The following is a 24,652-nucleotide window of genomic DNA, read 5'->3' as shown; positions in this document are numbered from 1 at the left end:
TGTCCCATTAAAAGTAAATTTCAACTCCAGATCAAACTGAAACCTTATCCACTGTTCCATTAAGCCTGAACATCCAGGACTCAACAATGCCTGAAAAGAACTGTACAACTGAGTGACAGTAACCAAAAGTTTGTCCAGGAACCAACCTGACTTAAGTCCTTTTTACACAGAGATTGTGCTATAGAAAGTCCCTCCTTCATGCCGCCTTTACACTTTTACAAAGAACCAAACAATGGTGGCATCATTCAGCTACTGTGTGTGATAACAGACAGCATGTTAGCATGCTGGCATTGCGGAATCAAAAGAGGCATAACCACACAACAGAATTGGTCTCTAGATTGGCATATAACATATGTGTTGGCAGCACTTTCTAAACAATAACAGTGGCAAAACATGACAATGACAATCATTTACCTCCTCTGTTATACGGCGGCTAATCTTGTCCTTTGTTCAGAGGTCAGGGAGCTACTAGACCTTATCGTTTCCCCAATTTGTGAATATATTGGCTGCTATTCGTTTTCTTTGAGTTAGCTGCTGGCGGCTACCAGCTACGTTTTAAATCTCCTGAAGTAGGGTGCATGCATGACACGTCGCCAGAACATCACAGCTGTTCCAGTGATCCCGTCCTGCCAGCTGTCCGGTTTGTAAATACATTATTTTGGCACTAAAACTACCTACATTCCCAGCTCAGAAGCGAGACAACTCTGTGAAAGCAGTGCCTCTCTTCCCTTTCTGGTTGAAAGTTTGAAGCCTGTTTCACTGACTGCTTCCAGCACTACTAATGGGTGTGGCCAGAAATCTGCACTGTTGTACCTGTAACCTCCCCCAACAGTGATGTCACTGGGTCTCGGAGTACACCTGTACGTCACTACTGCAAGGTTGGAAGATATAACACTGGTGGTCTGCAAAAACAAGACTCAGGGGTTATGAAGCTACTCTTCAAAGAAAAAACATCTGGTCAGCATGATGTCCTTTCTTAGGTGCGAGGAAAGACCTTGATGGCACTTTGTGTAACTAGACAGCTGAAGCCTTTCCATCACAATTCACTGAATCGTGGCACAGAGAGCGAGTGCAAAAAAACTTTACCCACCAATGATTGTACCAAAACCAGGATTAAATGTGGGCAAGTCTATTATTGTTAGGTGACAACCTGCAGTTATTCAATTTGTGCAAACACGCTGTCAAATAATCTCCAAAAACGACTCCTACTTCCTCCCCAGCTTTCTCACGCTTTCCCTTTCATTTTGACTTTTTCCATTTATCTTATACATCTCTGTCTCTCTCTTTTACATCTAGCTCCACTTTCATTGTAAGTCATTATTAGTACCACCATCCCTCAGTGATTCACTGCCCCTTTCCTTCCTCTTTTTCTCCCTCCTCTCTTGTCCCCCCCCCCCACCCTGCCTGGACTTGCTGGTCTGCAGTGTCTATTTCAGTCTTTCCGTTGGGGTCAGATTCGGCACATCCGGTATCTCATCCAGTTTATTGTCATTCAATCCTGCTGTGCTCCCGGAGGGCATCAGGAGGAAGGCCCCTGGGTCTTAGTGCCTGACGGGCCTCACACACACAGACACACACACACACACACACACACACACAGTCACACACTCAGAAAATCTGGCAGCACTGTACTTAAATGTTTTGACCTTATGAATCTGCTGGTTTAAATATGCGTATATGAATGTATTATTTTACCATACTTCTCCGCGATTTTTAAGGCTCTCTGTGTGGGCTTCACACAATGGCAACACCTCAAATTGCAACTACAGTCTATTAGACACAATTTATTACACATAAATACACAACTTTGGATTTGAAATTAAACCATAGGTGTTTAGGAATTAATATGTTGGAGTACAAAGCTAAGGTGGATCTATGGAAAGTGATGATTTTGAGGTAAGGGGTGCTCACTCTGTTCCTAGGCAAGGCAAGGCAAGGCAATTTTATTTATATAGCACCATTCATACACAAGGCAATTCAATGTGCTTTACAAGAGAAATACATTAAAAACAACAGATCATTAAAAACAAGAGCTAAAAGCAAGAAAATAAATAAAAACAGTGCAGAAAATGCATTTAAAAAGCAAACATAAAGCAAAAGCAACAGCAGACAAATATAAAAACAATAGCTACAGATTATCCTAACAATAAGTTACATATCTAGTTCACTGGTAAGCTGCAGTAAATAGTAATGTTTTAAGCCCTGATTTAAATGAGTTGACAGTTTCAGCCGACCTCAGATATCCTGGAAGGTTGTTCCACAGGCAGGGAGCATAGAAACTAAAGGCTGCTTTACCTTGTTTGGTTTAGATCCTGGGAACACTGAGTAAACCTGTTCCAGATGATCTGAGGGGTCTGGATGCTTCATAACGTACAAGTATATCAGAGTTGTATTTAGGCCCGAGACCATTTAGTGCTTTACAGACAAGTAACAAGATTTTAAAGTCTATCCTTTGACACACAGGAAGCCAGTGCAGTGACTTAAGCACTGGTGTAATGTGCTCCATTCTCTTGGTGTTGGTGAGGACTCTGGCAGCAGCGTTCTGGACGAGCTGCAGTTGTCTGATTTTTTTTTTTTTTTTTTTCCTAACGACAAACACCTGCCCTGGGTCCCAAGTCGGAAGGGGTCTGAGTTATATTCAGTCTAGTCTCTATATACAGACTCTACATTCAGTGAATGTAGAGTCTGTAGGCAAACCCCGGAGATCTTGCCTCCGGAAGAAGAGTGGAAGAGCCCTGGTTTCCGTTTGTTTGTAGTCCGCGTGATATTGACCAATCACGTTTGAGCCGGCTGCAGGTGTTGCCAGGTTAAACGGTCGGTGCGGTGAACTAACGAGGCGGAACATAATTGACGTCACTGCAAACTCTGAATCCATCGCAATGATTCAGCATATTTACTTATATATAAACGGAAGTCGGAAACGGCAGTTCACCTCCTCCGTCCAAATCAAACCGGAATGCCAAAAAATCGGGGGTCTGTCCCCAGAGGCCTAATTGTGTCTGCCAGAAGTCATATGCCGAATACAGCCGATGGATTCCAAGAATGTATTCAGTCTAATTGGGTCGGCTGGGGTACAGTTCTTATGTATAGACCATCATGTGAGGAGATGAGATTTTCAGAATGTGTTACAGAATAGTTAAATTACAAAATATATAAATATATGGCACAGCTCTAGTCAACTCAACTCACTCCTTTTGGTTTTCCATCGGTAAAAGTTGTGAATAGTTTTTTGGTACCACCTCAGTCAAGGTTCCAAGTGAGCCGAGCCAATACCAAGGGCTGGAATTAAAACTCCACAGACCACTGACTGGTCGGAGGCAATCATCACTATAATCGTCACGGCAGATCCCTCACAAACCCACCATATTTAAATAGCCAAGCTACCATCAATAGCGACCACAATTTATTCACTTGCCCCAGATTTTGCAAAACTACGCTGTACAACTGATGAAGTGCAGACATCATTGCTGATGGAAGATGAAGTCATGGCGGTTTTATGCGGCATCAGTATGGCAATCAGCTGAGAATCCTTCCTATATTAAGGGGGTACTATCTGCAATGGAAAATGAAACAAAGGAAAACACCTGGTACCACAAGTGAGTTGTGTTGAGTTTATTTAAACTAGTCTAGTGGAAATGAGGCATTACTGGGAGTGGGGTTGCATTGGGGGAAGTTAGATTCATGACCTACGGCCCTGTCTGGAGTTGCTGGGCAGCTGGCTTTTCTTACTGTCAGAATTGTTCAGCTCCCTGAATGCACAGAGATTCAATTAATATTGATCTTCTCAGTTGAAAAAATGGTTGATTTTCCAAAATGTGTTGCTTTAAAGTACTTGTTGGCTTATTCAGTTACTGTGATGGACACTGCAGATCTTATGAAAGACCAATGCTCTCCTCAAAGAATATGTTTAATACTTTGGAAAGAGAGGGGAACAAAAAAAAGGCCAAAAAGCAGAGAAGAGCACGAAAAAGTAAAGTAAGTGAAGGACAGCAGAGAAAGGATGAAATGGGAGAGTGGAGGGAGGTGGTGAAGGTGATGTGAGGGGAGGAGAGGAAAGGGAGAGAAATGAGAGGAAGGGAGGAGAGAGGAGACGACAACAGGAAAGGAGAGGAGAGGAGAGGGCAACCCCTCCTCATTCCAAGGCGAAGGGTCACTGGAGTCAGTTTTAAAATAGCCTGAAACCATGATGTCACTGGTGAGAGATGCTCTGTCCATTAAACTAAAATCGAACATCAGTAGGTCGTCCAGACTCAGCGGAAGTTGGGGAGACGAGGGATCGACACCGTTTATAGGTTCCTGTTTACTTTTGAATCATTGGGTTTTAAACCTTAAGAGATTTCTGTACTTGAAAAATGAAAAATGAGCAGCTGTTTAGTCAGCTAATGAACAGCACTGTCACAAGTCCGAAAATAATTAATTAAATTAATAGCTCTCACCGTGTTTCTGCTTCATGTGAAACAGGTAGGAGAACTACTTGGCATAAGCAATGATAGCAAAGAGAGAAAGAAAAGAGGGTTTCTGTAGGGTTCACCAGGTTGAATAGTTAATACCACACAGAATGATATTTAATACCATCACCATAGCCATACCAGCCGCTAATTTATCATCACATATTTCAGTACTACTGAGCAGTATGTAACCAAGTCTCTTACACAGATACCGATGACGTCAGTACGCTGGCTGACTCTGTCGTCTGTGGACATTCCCATAGGAAAGTTGTAATAGAACTAGCGCTGGCTCCCAGCGGCAGTGATTCGATTAGATCTAAATCTGTGTACTTCCGTACTTCCTCGACCAATGGCTGATTAGCTTTGCCTCACACCCGCCTAAACTGGAACTGCTGTTCCCTGAACTGTTTTGTTTTTTTTTAAAGATATTTTTTGGGCATTTCTTGCCTTTAATGGACAGGACAGGTAAGCATGAAAGGGTGAGAGAGAGAAGGGGGGATGACATGCAGCAAAGGGCCACAGGCTGGATTCGAACCTGAGCCGCTGCGGCAACAGCCTTGTACATGGGGCGCCTGCTCTACCACTAAGCCACCGACACCCCATTCCCCGAATTGTTGTCCGTAGTACAACAGAAAAGGAAGTGTTCAGTGCATCGCAAGAAGAGATTAAAATGGATATGATTTCATTTGATTCAGCTATATTGCAGAGCTGCAACGTCTCTGTTACAGGTAACACACGTGCTACACCTATGGCAACGCCATCATGTGGTCTCGGTATCCCCGCCCATTTCTATTACAAAACGAAAAACGAATATCCCCAGACTCCCATTCCGAAGTAAGGGAGGCTGGTCATGCGAGACTGTATGTAACCACAACTCCTGATGATATATTCAATTAAATCAACATGACCTGGACCCATATACACAGCATGATGTGGATAAATGGATAAAGTCAATTGAAGTACCAGTTATAACTGGTACTTATAGGGCTGAGCAAAATGGCTTTGAAAATGGCTAAATGAACTGCAGTTATATTTAAGTTAAGCAGAATAGCTACTGTCACAATGAAGTTAAATAAAATAGTCATAATAAAGTTAAAGCACTGTTATAACATAACTTTTATATGGAAGCACCGAGCTCGTCTCTGACCTGAAGCGTTGACGTTTTTGCCATGAACTTGGAGCTTCCAGTCAACAATAAACATTAGCAGTTAGCATGAAGTTACACTGTTGCCGCTGCTCCCTTAACATGATGATTTATTCACTATAAGCTGGAAACACACTAACAGCTCTCCAGCTTATATATTAATAATATTTGGAAGCTGCACTGGTGCTCCATGGTTGCAAAATGTGACAAAATAGCAGTGGTCCAGAGCTCTGCAGGTAAGACACACATTTTGCCTGCTAACCATTGCTTGGGAGAAAGTGAACTGAATGGGAGGAGGAGTGTGTGACGTTTGTGAGTCCTTCTTTGTGTGTGTGTGTGTGTCCTGGAGAGAGGGAGAGCCACAGGAGAGCAAGAAAACCAAAATGCAGGAAAGTTTCTCATGCCGACGGCTCAAAAAAATGATGTGACAATTTGTACTCAATGTTTGCTAAATAGTCATTTTATACATCCTACATGGAACAAGCTGCGATGACATGACATGACATGACATGACATGACATGACATGTCAGCCAGCAATTGGAGACTTCTGTAAATTAAAGATTCTTTTCCACGTATTCAGGCCTCTTTTTAAGGATTCAGTGATGCAATTTCTAACCTGTAAATATATGTTTTAATGTGAACAACACTGCAGACAGAAGCCTCAGTTCAAACCTGGCAGTGTCAGTGGTGATTGGGCAACAGAGAGAGAGTATACAGTGTGTGTTTTTGTGAAAGTGATGGAGTGTGTATCTGTGTGTGTGTCCCAGGGCAGAGGCTCAGTCATTACTGATACTCCCCCAGCACAAAGGTCCATCCTCAGGTTACCACTGACGGCCTCCTGAAACACCAGCTCTCTCTCTCTCTGTGACTGTTTCTCTCTCAGTTTGGTTTGCTTCACTGACATTCATTTTTCATTTTACATAATGCAATGTTTGGTGTTTCTTCACTTGAATTCAGTGCCACATTTATTTTTTTACAACAGCGGTTATGGTGCCATGATGCGCTGCAGCGTTGCTATTATGAATGTCCTAGTTGAGGCTGGACAAGAATGGGTATTAACGGAAACGGTTTGTGGTGTTTTTTCAGGTAGTTAACAAGGTAGTTGTGTTGTTTTGCGGCGCAGACACATCTCATGCACTCTTTGCATAGGATTTGCTCTCTCCTATGTCCAAGCAATGGATGTTGACAGTCGATGACGGATGCTTTTCGTTTTGCCCGTCTGCAACTGCAGCATTCAGGAAAGTTTTTCACAGGTTCATAGTGGCATGACAGCTCTTAAAAACCAAAGGCTGCTGTTAGTTTAGGAAGCGCTTGATTTGATTTGATGTGCAGTGGAGTTTTCTTTGAGTGCAGCATGCATTTTAAACTTCAATATCATACTTCATCATGTTCATTTAACTGTAGGAAGCCAAAATTGTGAATGTGATAAAAATTTGTTTAATTGTGCAGCCCTAGACTCAAGTGGCCACGAGAGGAACTGCAGTTTTTGGCACTTCGCATAGCTTCTAGCCGTTGTTATTATTATTATTATTATTATTATTATTATTATTATTATTATTATTATAGGAAAAAATCCATTGGTAGGACACTCAAGGATACCCTGGGAACTTAAGTGGATGGTTAGAAATAAAAAGTCTTGAATGAATATGGGCTACTACATCATAAAAAATCAGCAATGTATATCTACGTGTTGTCCTAAGTCATTTTTTTCCCCATTACAAAATTTTTGAGAGCAACACCAAGTTCTGAACATGCACAGACATTTTGGAAAACTTCTAAATTCCCTTTATATTGCAGCCTTCTTCTTCTTCCCTGACTCTCTTTGCGCACACTGCATCTTGATGTGTTACTGCTACACCACTGGTAGGACTGTGTATCACAATGCCTGCATGCTTGTGTGGACACATTGGACAACCAAAAATTGGGACCCACTCACAAATTTTAGCTCCACAGCGCTACTAGAGGTCTAACACTCCAAGGGGAACCTTTAACACACACGTGACAAAAAACACACACTTCCCTCAGCTCCACTTGTAACGTGAGAGGGGAGGGTGCTGCCTGCCTGCTCAGCCCTCCACCATCCTCTAACACACACACACACACACAGCTCTCATCCCAGCTGTTATTGCCAGAGGATTGATAACAGACACTCCCCAGCAGAGCCAGACTGAGCATCACTACCCAAAACAACTGTAGCCCTCGGCGTAGCCAATGAGTGGAGCCGATTCAGGTTATGTACCGAGGCCGATATTGGGACCAATGAGGCAGATGTTGCTTTCCTCCCTTATTCTTGCTTGAAATATAGTTCAAAATAAAAATAAATGTAAAATGATGAGCACCTTTTGAAGTTTTGTATCCCCTTGTTTGTCATTGTGGGCAAAAAATATGGTGCTGATCACTGAGGTTACAACTACAGACTCCCATGATTCATAGCTATCACAGTAATAACACTTGTTTTTCTTTCTCAGTGACGACTTCATGCTCTTGCTGTTTATTTTACAGCTGCAAAATTATGTTTTCAATATGGATTACTATCACACTTCTTGTCTTGGATTAATCTATTCATCATTAGATGTATAAAGGGTCGAAGAAAAGATTAAAAAATGCAGATTACAAGTTCCCACAGCACAGGTTGATGTCGTTTAATGTCTTGTTTTGTCAGAACAGAAAAAACAGACCACAGCCCAAAGTTTTAAGGCTGTACCAGACTTGGAAGAATCAGATTTGGCTGTTGAATATGAATATTCGACGATTTGTTTTTTTTCCATGTAAAGTTTTAAGGTTTACACAGGGCTCAGCGGGACATTTAGTGTGCGAGTGACATTCATGTAATATAGTAAACAAGCTAACAGTGCTAACGAAGGATCGGAAATGTGCAACATGTTTTGCCAATGCTAGATATCTAACAAAAGCCAGAGTCTGTGTTGTATTAAGTTGTTGTGAGCTGTAAATTCACCACTTCAAGGCATGTGAGAGAAGATAATGTTATCTTGGAGCCTTACAGTGCAGAGTCTTTCCTCCTCTGTACTGCTGCATCGTGTCTGCAGCCGTTTGTTCCAAAGAGAAGCATTAAATTCAAGAGTGCTCAATCCACAGCAAAATCTGGGGACCAAAATGTGCCCTGAGGTGCACTGCTCAGCACACCGACTACGAAACAAACAAACAAAAAACGACTACTCAACTTGAAGCATTATCAGTCCAATGAGGGGTCTCTGACTGATGATTTGAATCTCCAGCTTTCCAGGGGCAGCCCTACCTAAGTGTCAAAATTGTTTTATTTTTTGATGATTAGCTTATCAATTTATCGTTTTAGCACCAGTTTGTTCCACTTGAGTTTAGACTTGAAGTTGAACTTGAAGTTGAGCTCAACCACATTTTTCCATCCAAGAATCCTCTCTAACTTTTTGACGTGACTTGCAGTATTTCTGCCGCATTCGGGGGGGTTGGCTCAACCAGTCAGTAAATATGAGGTCATGGAAATGGATGGCAGGCCTCTTCTTTTTAACAATTAGATGGGCTGATAGGCGGGCAGAGTATGAGCAAGCCACGGCCACCGCTCTGCCTGATGAGATTAGTCACCAGGACTTTTCCTCTCTCCTCAGACTAATTTGAAAATGCATCCTCATCTAACCAACCTGGGCCTTCTTATCAGCTCCTTTATGGCTGGACCTCTGGAAGGAGGAGAGACACAGAGAGATGCTGGAGGGTAGAGCACCCTTACGCTCAGGCTTTTTTAAAAGACTCTCCTAGGAGAGCCTGGAGGACAGGAAGACGTGTTTTTTCTTGGGTTGTTTTATTTTTGTTTTTACAGTCTGGCTTGCTAATCACCTCTCCTTCCCTCCCAGTGATGGATTGCCGCACTTGGGTTTCATCCACGTCTCCCATCCCTGCTGTTAGCTCCTCTCTTATTGCTTTTGCATTGCATTTTCCAGTGGCCACTTGTCTTTTTTGCTTCTTTGTTCCTAACTGTTCAACTGTACAACAAACCGATAATACAATGTGATTATTGGTCAACTTTTAATTTTTTATTTTTTTACGTTGATCAAAAGATTATTCATCTGCAAATATTTTAAAGGTTGATTATTCTTTTTGTTTGCCATTGCAAACTGAATATATTTGGGTTTCAGCACGGTTGGTTGGACAAAGCAAGCAATTGAATTTGTACTGTGGGAAATTGCATTTCTTTCCATAATTTTTCATACTTTATTGATCAAATAATTATTTGAATAATAAATCACTTATCAATTATCAGTACATTGACAGTATGTAATAGTATAATGAAAACTATCATGATTTGCATCCTTGATATGAACAATCCATACTATCATCAGTGTTTTTGCTGTTGATGACATGATGTCCCAGTATTCACAGGGCGAGTACACACTGGTCTTGACATTATGAGGACATACACAGACTTGGCTGGCTAGGACTGTGAAGCTGTCTTTGGATTTTAGGTTAATTATTTTAACTGGTTAATTTTGACTGAAAAGGTGAACAGTAGCAATTAACAGCAACAGCATAAAGTGTCTGAGACATGACTAAGGGCTGGAACAAGCTTTTCTGTGCTGTTTGAAGAAATTTGCAAAGCTGTTTCTTTTTTAAAATGTGGTTCTCTTGTCAGTCTCAAACATATATTACCAGAAAGCTGATTAACCGATCAGCCTGACTGACACGCAGGGCTTCCCAAAATGTCAAAATCCGGGAAGCATCCGTGGCCTTCTGTTACCCATAACAGCCATCTCTGCGTAGATTTGTTGACACATTTGTGTATACTTTTGCAGGACAATAACACCATGTTAACAGCAAGCCAAAAAAAAGAACATTAACTTGATATGGTTGTAGTCGCACCCACCACTGCGGGATTGCTATGTTGCACCCCATGTCTCTACAACAGCCCTGAACAGACACACCAAACACTGATTCTAGCTAGGGCCACTCGTGTTTTAGCATTGTCACATTAACCACTGTAGTTTGCAGCCCGTCCCCGACAAGCAGCATCTGAAACACACTGATTATTACATGTAGAACTGCTTTATTCAGTGTTTTTACCAGTTTAAATCGCCACGTTGCTTTGTGTTCAAGAGGAAGAGACCTCTGTGGATAATTCGGCTCATGGTCAAAACCTTCTAAATGTCTGGATCAGAAATATGGAAAACACACAATAGGTTGTCACAGAAAATAGGTGAGCACACATTTGCAGATGCGGGATGAGCGGCAACATGCCAAGAGTAGGAAAAAAACTGATTTTGTAACATTAAACAGCTTTATTCAGTGTTTTTACCACTTTTAAATACCTGATCTGTTTGTTTTGGAGAGGAAGAGACCCCTGCTGATAATTCAGCCCCTGGTAAAACCCTCCTAAATAATGAACACTGAAGAACAGCCACACTCAAAGTCTCCCTACAGTGGGGTACAGTTTAAAAGTCTTCATTCAAAGGTATTTATAATCTTGTGCTAAACACACAAAAATAATAGAGATTGCTGTGTGAAGAATAAAATGAGAGAGAAGTTTGAATGACTCCTACTTTCACACATCCACATATCTGACCTGTCACCGTGTGTAGGTTGATTGTTGATTTTGGAAAGTTACAAAAAGATATGATTGTTCATTGTTCCTGCAGGTCAGTATAGATGTGAACTGCAAGAAAAACAATCTGAGAAACGTTAATCTGGACAGAAAATCTTCGATGCATTAACAGTGTATTATGAATGTATCTGTATTCACATGGACGTGGCCTAAGATGGTTATTTGCTGCCGCTCCCTCTTACCTCCCTCCTCCATCTAATCTCATGATCTGCGCTGCTTTAAATGCATTTCCATTTGGCCTCATTACTCTTTGAGAGGGCCGGCACCATGTGAGGAGCAAGCCAGCTATCTCTCCCCCTTGGCCACTTGGCAAGACTGCAGTTTCTTTGTGTATGTACAGCTGAGCATGTATGTGTGTGCGTGTGTGTGTGTGTGTGTGTGTGAGTGTACAGTATTTGTGCATGTTGGTGGCGGGGTTCGACTGTTTTAATCATTCACACAAATACAAAAAAACTACAGTTCTGTATTTTCATTCAGAGATCATCCGATGTCTGAGCAGGGAATCAAATCAGCTCCATATTCTACTAGACTTGGACCTTTTATTCAATTTAGTCTTTTTGTTGCTAATGCATTTAGTGCACTTGTAAGCAAATTTATCTTTACCTTTTAAGCATTTAGCTGCACCATTACAATAAGTACACATTGCACTGTGATACTATGATGCAGAGAGCAAACTGTGTGTATATTCCTCCTCCTATTATTTAGGCATATAGACACCTTTACATGTGTTATACAGGTTGTACCACAGCTACTCAGCACACCCCAAAACAGTTGATTTAAAGTAATTAAATTAACTCGTCTAGGCGCTCTCTCACTCCCTCTTCCTCTCCTTGCAGTCTTCATACAACTCAAGTTCCATCCAGTAACTACTATAACACCCCTTTTACACCAAAATTAGCTGTCTATACCCACTTAAAAAAAGCAAGACTCCTTTCCTATTGCCAGAAGACCAGAGCTGTGCACACAGCTCTGCAGCAGACAAGTATGTCTTTCTGTGTGTGGGGTTTGTTTTTGCTGTGTCACATATGGCATCGCAGACTGGCCAGAAAACCAGTTAGTAATCAGTAGAAAGCAGCATGGAGGCCTGCGAAGACTTTACAGTGATTACTTCTTTTTAAATATCTCTCAGTCTCTCGTTCGAACTCATCCAGGTGTCTCCGTCGATGCCAGAGCCGATAAATACCCGTGACTACTACAGAGTCATTTGACAGGGGTGCGAATGCCAATTGAAAACTTTCCAATTACATTAAAAAGCTAGATGTTAGCAGGGGTTTTGTGCAGCGGAAAAGGGGCTTTGCTTACAGCAGCATTTTACCACCAGAAATGCTTTTTTTTTTTGCAACTTCACTGTAAAGGACTGTGATGACTATTACAACTTCTTTGCCCTTCTGTAGCCAACGAACATTGGATTGTAATGTCTCATTGTGTGACTTCATAGCTCTCTGTCCACACTGAATCCATTCAATATGCACTTCTGTTATTGCATGTACACAAACCACGGAGCTATCAGCTGTGTGCTCGAGATGAGTCTGGAGACGTAACCACTTCAAAGGTGGTTGCAAAAACCATCGTCCTATTTGAAGTGTTACTTTTTAAACAGAAAACACATATTTTATATTGTGATATTTATTGGATGTGGCAAACAACATACCAACAGTAAGTAGGTTGTCAGCGATGGTCATTTACCAGAAACTTTTAGCCTCCAGTGAGCTCCCTCCATCCAGCTGCAACCTTTTTGTTGTGTAATAAAAAGGTATCGTGTAAAAATTCTTCATTTCAGCTTAATGACTCAGCCCTTCCTTGTCCATTGCAGTGCTTTAAAAACAACATGAGACAAGAATAAATAGAAGGAGTGTGTCCAACCAATGTTCAGCTCCAAACAGTGCACCATGTCGCTCTTTCGTCAGCTTCAAATCCAAAATGTTGCCATACTGGTGCAGTTTTATTTTCTCTAGTTCTCTCATCACCCAAAAAACACATGAACTTTCTGGTGAACAAACATGATGTGTGTCACTTTTCCCCTTCACACTTCTACTGAAATATCACATTGCCGTGTTCGGCTCCCGGCCTGTCAGACACTAGTGGCTCCGTTAGCCCATTTATAAATATATGTTGAGCATGCACAAGTTGGATTTAGCACCATAGTGTCATCAACAGGTTGCTTATGTAGGCTACATTTTTAATTTGCCAGAACATGTCATGATGACAATTGCCTGTTCAGACAGTTTGCATAAAATCAAACCAGTTCAAGCTCGTACACTGGCACGGACCAGCAAAACTGTATAATGACTATGTAATTATACTAATTAGTTCTTCAAGTAAACTGTAACACACCATAGTCAACTTTAATCAAATAAAGTGCAATTTTTCAACAACAAAATTGTGGCTAGGGAACATGCTGAGTGGTCAGTAACTTTAGCAATTGGTAACTAGTGGAAAACCACTAGCCACAGTGGCTGCTGAGCAAAAAGTTAAAAGTTAACGTTAATGTCAAGCCCAGGCAACCATACAGGTACTTTTGTTTTTTAAGCCCTAAGTACTTTGAGATATAAGTGTGGTGTTTTATTGATGATTCTCAAAATATTATCTCATCTTTCCAGAAACAAGGTACCGGTTACTCCAGATTATATCCACACACACTTTCCAATTAAAACAGAAATTGTCCAACAGTTGATTTTCACTTCTTTCAAAGGGCAGATACTGACGTCATCAAAGAAACCACGTCTTAAAACATCTCTGTACTGGCCTCAGCATTTATCCATGGCTGCTGCTTGGTTGGAACCACAGACCAAAACTCAGTGTACTTTATATGTATCAACAGGTTTTCTAAAATAATCTGATCCAATAATAACTGATCCATAAACATGAGTGACTTTGTAAAGACTGTGAGTTAAACTTACTTTCCACAGAAAACATGTCTGTTGATTTATAAACAGAATTATTTTGTATTAAACCTGTGACTGTGTACAGTTCCTCTGCGGTCTTTCTAACTGCTTGGCAACGCTGCCCTGCTCTCTGTCTGCAGGTGGGTTTCCTCCGTGGCAGCAGCAGCTGTGTTCAACAGATGCTAAATTACAGTGTGGACCTCATGGTCGTATCTCTCTGGCTCTGGCAGGCTAATAATAGCGTTAGCCTGAGTGGTGGAGAACCTCAGTGGTCATGATGACATGATTGATGGTTGTGTGGAGGCTGTGCTGCCAAAATCCATCTCTGATCAAGTGCCGTTTAAATATTTGAAAAGTAATGGGCTACTGTTTGCTGAATGAAATGGTGTCCCCTCTCTGTGAACAATCGAGGCTAAATTCTGAACTTGTAATTTGTATTACACTTTAGTTACTCAATTCAGTTCTTCACTGAAAGCAGCAGGGTGTTTCTTGCTTAATAACACAGTCTAACCATTAATATAATGCTACAACAAAGAGGTTTTGGCACAAATCAACTACCCAACTCTTTGGTGAAATGTTCTGTTTTGATTTTTTTTTTCTTTAAGAAAACATTTTAAGTGGTAAACCTCTTTACGTAAAGCGTTTGCGTTGGCTGTGTGTGCGCTGTATTTTCAGAGCTCATCTGTCAATCAAACACTGGGCAGGACTATGATTTCTTCCTTGTGATTTTCTGCTAATCCAGTTTGACTTTCTGTTGGTGGTACATCTCGGTGTCAGGCCACAGTGGCTTTGGTTCACATGCTGAGTAGGAAAATCTTTTTCTGTTGTAGACCATCAGTTCCTGTGCACCAGAGGATGTGTTTAAAACAGCAAATGGAAATGTTCTCACAGAGCAAACAGAAAATATAGCCTGAATTTTTCTTGTGTCATGTCATTTGGAGACAGGATAAATGCACACATCTTTACATGAAGATGTTCTTGATTACAATTGCCAAACATTCCCTTAATGCTGGAATCTCACAATGACAAAAAGGCTTTTAAATGCAAGGCTTCAAACAGGTTTCTTTTGGCAGTGCTAAATTGCCGGTAAAAGCTAAATAACACACTTATAAAGTATTGAATTTACCACTACTAACCACTGTCACTTCCTGTCTCTGTGTGTTTGCAGGTTTATCTGATGTGCCGTGAGCGTTGGGAGCACTTTGCCCCAGCCCCGGCCTGCAGCCCTGGTGCCACCCAGCCTGGCTCACCAGGATGGACCCTGCTCATTCCTTCAGGATGGAGCTGGACGGGCTGGACCTCCAGCAGGTCCCAGTGCTGTCGCTCGACCAGATACGTGCCATCCGGGCCAACAATGACTATGTGGAGAGGCCCGTGGCGCTGGAGCCGGCATCCCAGTCCGGATTTTTCTATGCCCATGAAGACCGTTATCCTCATGGAGTATACCCCCACTACCCCCAGCCTTCCTTCCACTCGGCCATGCCCCGCAGCCAAAGTCAGCAGCAGCACGCTCACCTGTCCCACCTGAGCCGTTCCAGTACCATAAGCTCTTCCATGTCTCGGACCAGTGCCACCTCAGACCAACGGCTACTGGCGGGTTTGACACCATCACACTCTGGCCTTGGTTCGGTGGTCCGTTCTCAACCTAAAGGAGAACTAAAGTCTGATACTTCCTTTGGTAAAGGTCTAACAGAGGATGAGGCCGAGATGGGCCGTCATTTGTTCATCTGCGAGCGGTGTGGTCGCTGTAAGTGCCAAGAGTGCTGCGCCCCCCGCCGCCTGCCTTCCTGTTGGGCCTGCGGACAGCGCTGTCTCTGCTCTGCCGAAAGTGCCGTGGAGTATGGCACCTGCTTGTGCTGTGTTAAAGGCCTATTCTACCACTGCTCCGCCCAAGATGACGAGGATAACTGTGCTGACCGGCCGTGCTCCTGCGCCCCAGCCCACGCCTGTGCCCGCTGGGGCACCATGGGGCTGCTGTCACTCTGCCTGCCCTGCCTCTGCTGCTACCCCCCTGCCAGGCTGTGCCTTGCCGTGTGCCAGTGTACCCACGACCGTGCCACGCGCCCCGGCTGCAGGTGCAGTAACACCAACACTGTGTGCCGCAAGATTTCAGCCTCCAACCCTAACCCTGGCCATCCCTCACTCCGCAGCAAGGCCTTAGAGAAGCCGTTATGACAGGCCTGGAAGGGGGCCAGGTAAATACATTTCCCCTCAGCCGTCGCCAAAGCAATGCTGTCGCCAATCAACAGTGCCACAGCTGACATTGTGACGACAATGCCATTGTGACCCACCTACCTACATAAGACAAGCCAACCTACAAACCAACCGTGAAGTGTTGTTCACCTAATGTACCTTGAATTTACTTCATCTCCAGCTCAGGAGGGACCAAAGCTTTACTGTGCCTGTTCATGTTGGAGACTTCATGCCTAAAAACAAAAACTCAGCCTGAAGAAGAAGCTGTCGTGCTTTGCTGGACTGCCCTTCAACCTTAAGCAAAACTTCCAGACAGAAATCACCTCTCTCTGCATTCTGTGGTGTAATCTGGACGTGTTAAAATCTATTTATTTATTGTTGAACCTCCTTCCTCCCCACCCTCTGCAAAGAGAACGCACAGAGCTCTGAGATGGGCGATGGACCAAATCAGGAAGGAAAGACGCCTGTGGCAATGTGTATGGTCTATGCCAACAGAGTTTCTGTCCTCTAGAAAGAGAGAATCAGGAGACGCATGGAAGACTGAGGACTCAGACCACAATGACATTCAGAAAACTCCAGAAAAGGCTAAAGATGAATGAATGAAGAAACCAACGTTGTGCCGCGGTGCACATCTGACTGGGACTCCTAGCAAAGCACCAAGGCATTAAGTGAGAACAAAGACACTTGTAACACATCTGTAACAACAGTTTGACACCAAAAAAAAGGGACCATGCACTGTACGAACTGAGTGAATTTCAATGCTATTAAGCTCATTTGTAAAGGAAAAGCACTGTGAGGTAGATGGACAATGTTTTCCCCGGTAGCCAAGAGCTGAATGGGGGATTATTTAACCGGAGGGAGGGTGCATCCATTGTCACTAGGCAGCGTGCGTGTGTGTGTGTGTGTGTGTGTATGTGTGTGTGTCCTCCTACTGTTCAACAACCTGTGTATGTAGAAGCTGTGTGTATGTTGTTTTGTCAGCAGAAGAAGCCTCCCTTGTCTTATTTTTAGCAGTGCTGCTTCGGTGGAGCTCTGAGGGTCTGGTCGGGTTTCCTCCCGAAGTCAGTCTGTCGCCAAGCTCCCTCCTCTGACCGACCTCCTTCACTGCCCCCACCTCCATCCTACACTCCTCCTCCTCCTTTACCCCACTTAATCTATTCTCCTCCCACCCTCGAATCAAATGCTCTTTTCTCCAGACCATCTCTTTGTGTCTCACTTTCATTCAATTAGTGCCTTGATCCAGAATGACGTACAGTTAAGAGCACGTTCACCAATTTGCCATCATGGAAGTATAGAAATAATGTTTGCACAGAGCTGCAGTAGCTCAATAAGTTATTTTGCTTCAATGAAATTATACCACGAAGCTCTTACTTTTACTCAAACTAAACAAAATATTCAGTTTCCAAGGCAAATTTAAACTCTAATCCAAAATCTGAGTTCTTTCTAATCTACCCAAACGTTCAAGGCTGATGGCCGTCAACCTAGACCCAGCAGGTTCTGTTCTAGGCTCCCTTTTCCTTGCTGCCATCAACAAAGTGCTTGCTCATGGGGGAATTCTTAGGTGTCTGTAAATAAAAAGTATGGTCTAGACTTGCTCTACATGAAAGGTATCTTGAGATAACTTCTGTTATGAATCGGCACATTACAAATAAATTTGACTTGACTAATTTGTAGAGGAGATTTTGATCCAGGGCTGCATTCACAATACATCTAAAGGTTGAGTTAGGATGGAAAATAAAATGATCCTCCTGTAGTTATTTCAATGAGGGGAAGGCAGCAGAGGGGAAGCAGTTTTTAACACAAGGGTAAGGGTATGAAGCGGTTGCTACCCATATAAACATGCACAAATTTTGCTTCGCCACGCAAAGCTCACCCTGTTGAATTTCTGGCAGTAGCCATCTGGCTTTAGCCAATCAAATAGCAGGCACTGCGGGAGCAGAACGAAGGAAAGATGGGGGAGCTGACGATGTTGGTGTCTGAATACCCAGACATCTCGGCACAAGCAACTTATAAGGGAAACCAGAAGAAAAATATAACATTTCCATCAAATTTTAGCCAAATTGTCCACATATGTAGAGATCTTTGGTAAATTCCAATGATTTCTGTTTGCAGTTTGCAGCGTCCGCCAGTGACCAAATCACCTGCGTGTCATTGCAGCTGTGGACTGTAGCAGGAGCAGCTACTTTTAAAAACACTTTGTTGTTTCGGGGGGACTGTTCTCACAGGTTGTCAGGGCAAAACAGCTGAAAATAGTCTTTTAGCATTTAAAAAAAACAGCTCCTATCAGTGTTGGATGTTAGGGGCAGTCCAGAGGACTTTAAAGCCAATTAAATCTAATAAATATCCATTGCTATGGGTAATTGCTCATTGGTAATAAGCAGAATTTGAAAAAAAAAAAAAAAAATCATAATACAATGAGCTGTTATAAAGGTACTAACTCAACTATCAGGGTATTTTGATGGTGATGGTGCTACGCAATTGCATCACCAACAGATCGAGACAATCCTATTGCCTTGGAGATCAAGCTTTGCACCACATTTTCCTATTTGGCCATTTTAAACATAAAGTTATGCAGCTATGTTGACCTTTGAATTGACCCCACCCCTTCTCAGAAGCTTGTGTAGAAGATGTTTTAAAATATGGCCAAAGACCTTCATGAGCTTGACAAGGCTCATGTCTACCTGATGAGAAGTCCTTCAGGGCTGCTAGAGAGCCACACTAGATGCCTTCTGTCACATCGCTCTTTAATGTGTTACTCACAAGACAGAAAATTAAATTCTTCCACAACACAAAAACAACCTAACTCAACCAGCAAAAGCCAGCTGACAAGAGGCGTATATTTCCCACACGCCCATATATCCCTCCTGCCTCGTCCGTCTCTCCTCTTACGCTCAGAGAGGCTAAAAGCCTCCAGTTCCTGGTCCACAGAGAGTTGATCAAACAGGCAATTAGCTTCATGATAGCTCTTAATGGGCCGGAGAAGAATGGAGCGTGGGAGGGAGGGAAGTGAGGGGACAGGATGAGTGGAGTTGTGGTGTTTGGCAGATGGACAGCTGATGGGGAGAGAGGGATGCTGGGAGGAAAAGAGAAAGGAGGGAGGTTGGATGGAGGGAAAGGAAAGGCAGGATGTTGATGTTGCTATAAAGTCAGATGGAGACGATGCATGCTCAAAAAGAAAAGAGCAGTGTAACTTTTTTTTTTAGTCGTTTTTTACTTTCGTCGTTTCTACTGAACTTACTCAGCACTTCAGGTACTCACTTCAGATGCAACAACGGTGCACGGCTCTTCCAGGAAGGAAACACTGATGGAAACAACACACACACAGCAGTCAGGAGTGTATGAGTGTATATGCATCTTCATGTTTTTAAGCGTGTATGTTCATGATTGGATGCATATGGGCTTTTCTGTGTGTGTGTGTGTGTGTGTGTGTGTGTGTGTGTGTGTGTGTGCGTGCGTGCGTGCGTGTGTGTGTGTCACCTAAGCACAAACACACACACACTGCCCTGATTTGTTAAATGTTACTTTGCTATATTTTTATATGTAAATATGGGCTATTAACTGTATAACTATTTTTATTCTGCTTTATTTTGTTTTTATGAGATTGATATTACCATGGCTGTTTTCCATTCTAGTCAACATTTACTTATTTACTGTCTATGTGTGATCAATTCACGTGCTTTTGGGGCAACTCTGACAGCAAACACTGAACACGGACTTAGGATGTGGCATTTAATTGATGCTACAGCATTTTTCCGAGTATAGCTCGGTATTATGGCTTGGTTTTGAACATTTTTGGGACCAAATACATCTTTAGCAACAAAAAGCTGAGCTCTGTTCTTCCCTGGTCTCTCTGCTGGCACAGAAGATAATCCTTTATTAGTCCAACAGCGGGGAAATTGCAAACAAAATTAGAATTTGGCAATCAGCTTTTCTCAGATATAGAAACCCAGATCATTTTTTTGTTTTAATGCAGGAAATTAGATTCATTTCTAATCAGTAGACCATCATAAAATAGTAAGTAAAACAACAACTATGACTTAGCAAAGAGTGTTATGAAATGTTTTAGTGCGCTACTGCTGTTTGCTCTCAGGATGTTGTCCAAATTGTTTCTGTTCTCATCACTGGTTTCACTTTGAAAGACAGATTGGCAACAGAGGAGGACACATTCAATTTAAAGATGTTAATTTTTCTTTTAATGTTGCAACTTTCTCCACTTTTGTGTTATGTATGACATAATTATTATTGTTATTATTATTATTACTACAAGTATTGGCAACCAAAAATCATAATCTATGGCACCTACTCATGCAAATCACTGAGGTTGACATCACGTCCACATTAATGTTGATGAATTTGAAAACTTGATAAAAACGTTTCAAAGTTTGCCACCACCCAAAGCAGAACAAGTGGTTACATTGGAAAATGTCAGTCCCATGGAGAAACTGAGCTTTTCTACAACGCTGATGCAAGCTCATCATGGGAGCCATTTTCTGAAAACTCGCTGGCACATTCTGTCCCGCATGCATGCTCTGCGAATGACAAACAGTGCTTCAAAACCACTTGGCGGCCATGTGCAGACGCTGCTGGTTCAACTAGTCTGCCTGATAGAGGAAACCAAACGCCTCTATTGTTGTGGTGTTTGAAAACAATAATGTGAACAGAAAACTTTGAAAATGAAAACTTTGTTTTCAAATGTAGCTGCATTATTGTGGTCATGGCCTCAGATGGGTTCGACACACACACACACACACATGTATACACACACGCGCACTCACTGTCTCCTCTACACTGACTGGATGACTTCAGTCAGATCTTGGTGCTTGGCGGAGATGACTTGAGGAACATTTATTTGTATCCGGATTGTTTTCTATCTGAGCTGGACGAGTTACAATGGAAACTGGTGCATATGTTTTAACTCATTATGTTTCATCTGCGTTCACAGTAACTTTCAAATATTTACAGTGACAGTTGTCCGATCATAACCTCTTCAGTAGGCAATGTTTTGTATGTACTACAGATACACACAGAGTGGCACAAGCAGAATCAACTTCCAATTTTGCTCATTATCATTTTTTAAAAGGAGATTTTGTCAGAGTTCACAAGAGTTAACAATCTGTAAATGTTTTATATTGTAAATATCTGATTTTTGTCTCCTCAAATATTTTGTTTCCTAAATGATCTAATAATCTGTAAGTAAATGCATTCTTACTTACCGAAATCACAGTCTCTTACATTTTAAAATGACCCAAATCAAAATTATGGATTATAACTTTTAGGGGTGCTGATGAGGGAGCTAGTGAGCTTGATCGCAGGAGAAAGTTGCATGTGGCATCGATAAGTTAAAAGGAAAATATCATGCATCTTCACAAGACTTAAGGAACATGAAGGACAGCGACTTGTGACATCTTTTGAGTCGATAACATTCTCACTGGTGTGCAACCTCCACACCTCACCTCTGCTGACTGCACTGTGTATATCTGTATGTACAAATAAGGCTTTCCATTACATAGATACTTTAATTCCAGGATTTCCTTAACGTTTCCGATATTCCTCCCTCAGAACCGGAGCTCACGTCGGGAACCTGTCTGATGCTGTACGTACGCAGGCTGCCGCTATAACCACTCATCTTCTCCTCTTGTGTCTTAGCAAGCATTGCTTTTGGTACAAATTGGCATCTTGTATGTTGTAAAAGAATTTACGGAGAGTATATGGAACAAATATATATTGAAATCTATCTAAAATGAATATATTATATATGGAACAATACGCATTTTACACTTTCTGTTTCATTGCTGACATTGCTTCATGGATATTTATTTAAATGGTTGCAACAATAGCCGTAACAATAATCCTGAGGATGGTGTTGATGAGTGAAGTATTTATTTTACAGTGGTCAGAGGAGATTAAGAGCACCGATGTTGTTGTTTGTCTTTTGATTTGGTTTATTTGTTCCTCTCGGTGTGGTGTGGCTGCTGCTACCCTCCTGGCTAAAGATGAACCAATAAAAAGGAGTTTCCAAACTGAACAGATGTGTGCTTTGACTGATTTCACGTGTAAGTGTTCTATCTCATCACCAAATATACATTCACGTGATTCAAAGTTGAACATGAAAAATCCCCACAGTGAAGCTATGGGGTTCACACACCCTTTACTGGCTTAAAAATGTCTAATTTTCAGCAACCCAGCTGAGAGGACACGATACAAGACAACTTTGGAATTACCAGGAAGCTCATTTCTTGTTACCAGGAATCACATCTGTCCTCCCCTCAGAGGGCAACTGCCCTCTTACACGTCTGCAGAAAAGCTTGTGCAGAGCCACAGAGATTGTTTAAGGGCCTCCTGAAAAATGTGACTGGGCGCCAGTAACCACAGACGCCGCAGAAGTTTGACTGGACATCAGAGGCAGGAGGTGGGATTTCCACTGAAGTATCTCACATCTGTTACGAGAAAAAAACAGGCACTGACCAATCTGGCGAAAGGCTAGCAGAACAAGTAAGAAGATGCTGTAACTTGTACGATCCCTCCTCTAAAGATCACTGAAAAATAAATGTTATGTTGCAATTCCTGGAGGGATATTGCCAAAAAACTGGGGAGTGATGTCTGAGAGTGTGCCTGAAAACTGAAGCCTGCAAGGGGCGAATGTGTAAAAATGAAAAACAAATAAATAACTGAAATTAATAGAAAAAGAAGCAGGATGCTGTGTCCTGACTTCTCCTTTTCATCAAGTATAGGAAAACAATGGCAATTATAGACCTACAGTGAGGCGGGTTGTGCAAACTTAACTTTAAGTTATGTGCAATCTGCTGCAGTATTAGACCTGCACAATTAATCAAAAGTATTATCAAAATCGCAATATGGGGGGCGTCGGTTGCGCAGTGGATAGTGCCGGCACACCATGTACAGAGGCAATGCAACCCTTTGCTGCATGTCATCCCCCCACTCTCTCTCTCACCCCATTTCACACTGTCCTGTGAATTAAAGGCGAAAAGCCCAAAAAATAATCTTAAAAAAAAAAAAAAAAAAAAAAAAAATTCGCAATATGGCAAAGAGCAATATCCAAATCAACTGCAATCTTTTTGGCAAAGGCAAAATGTGTTACAACATGGCATCATATGAAGCATTATGGTGCTCAGGAAGCACTGGCCTACAAATCATATACTTGGTGTAAGGGAACAGACCCCAGCAACAAACAATTTTTTTTTTTTTTTTTTTTAGATAAAGTGAAAATGTAAAAATTACAACTCATATTGCAGCAGCAATATGTCAAAATAATCGCAATATGATCATGCAGCCCGACGCAGTGCTGTGTTTGCCTTGTGTGCAGAGAGGTGCCCACACTAGCCTGCACAGAACACACCCGCGTGTAGCCACAGAAGTAAAAATTAGTAATACAGACACCTAACATTTTGCAATAGTCTTTCCACTGAAAACAGATGATGCTTTTCAAAATCAAGGATCCTTCCTTTGTAGGACAGGTTCTTCCAAATCAGGTCCTACAGATGCCAGGTAAGACTCCTTGCTGGCATTCTGTGAACACACTTTGGAACAGGCTAGCGAGTGCCCAGGTGTGCATCCTTTGAGAATCCCTGCCTTTTGGCAAATCCTGCGCAAAGAATTATGGGTACTTCATGCCCACTGAGGATACACACATGTATCCTTGGAAATTCTCTAAAGAAAGGACTCGGTGCTCAGTAGAATTCGAAGGATCCTTGACATTGGGACAGTCCTTCAGTGGGACTCGACAACGTAGCCTCCTAAAAATCCAGCCATTTAATGATACTTTCTTGACTTTGAGAAGCACCAAAGTAAGTGAGACCAAAGTAATACCAATCCTCAACAAGTCGTCCCTCTAATTGTTGAAGTAATGGGACTAGTATCTGAAATGGACCTTGTAATCTCTTACACTACTGAAAAAGGGTAATAAAATAACTGGGAAATGCGCAGCTGCCCCTCAACAGCTGAGTTAAAATCATGGCTATACGGATACCAGACTCCAAGATGGTAGCCACTGATCAGAAAGAATATTGCACAGCATTTGCATGTGTACAGAAAAGTTCTCTCCATTGCACATGCACATTAGAAATCCTTGGACACTCCTCTTGCCCCCCTTTAGTACAGATATTGAGATATTCCTTTAAATTGCTCCAACTGTAGGCTACCTAACAAAGTCTAAGCAACCTGGACACCTGAAATAACCCCCCCACATCACAACAACTGGATCAGTACCAAATTAAAACATCTCTACACCATCTCCAATAGATCCTTAGTAATTAGCTGTTTTTTTATTCTACTGATAAAACTCAATGGGGTTTTTTTTGCTGACATTGTAAGAAATGATAAAAATCAACAGTGGTGAGATCTGGGTGAAGTCAAACAACAGTTTTATAAATGAGG

General features: G+C 42.1%; 1 protein-coding gene across 1 annotated transcript in view; it reads left to right on the top strand.

Moving 5' to 3' along the window:
- The window catches only part of LOC125898481 (protein sprouty homolog 3), a 30,138-nt gene extending 7,855 nt beyond the window's left edge, over positions 1 to 22,283 (top strand). Inside the window, exon 2 of the mRNA XM_049592290.1 lies at positions 15,234 to 22,283. Within this exon, the coding sequence (XP_049448247.1) occupies positions 15,320 to 16,240 (921 nt within the window). The 5' untranslated portion in view covers positions 15,234 to 15,319 and the 3' untranslated portion in view covers positions 16,241 to 22,283. The remainder of the gene's footprint in view (positions 1 to 15,233) is intronic.
- Positions 22,284 to 24,652: the final 2,369 nt, after the last annotated feature.

This window comes from Epinephelus fuscoguttatus, linkage group LG12, assembly GCF_011397635.1.
Source record: "Epinephelus fuscoguttatus linkage group LG12, E.fuscoguttatus.final_Chr_v1".
Classification (NCBI taxonomy): Eukaryota; Metazoa; Chordata; class Actinopteri; order Perciformes; family Serranidae; genus Epinephelus; species Epinephelus fuscoguttatus.
This window is presented reverse-complemented; position numbering and strand designations above follow the sequence as displayed.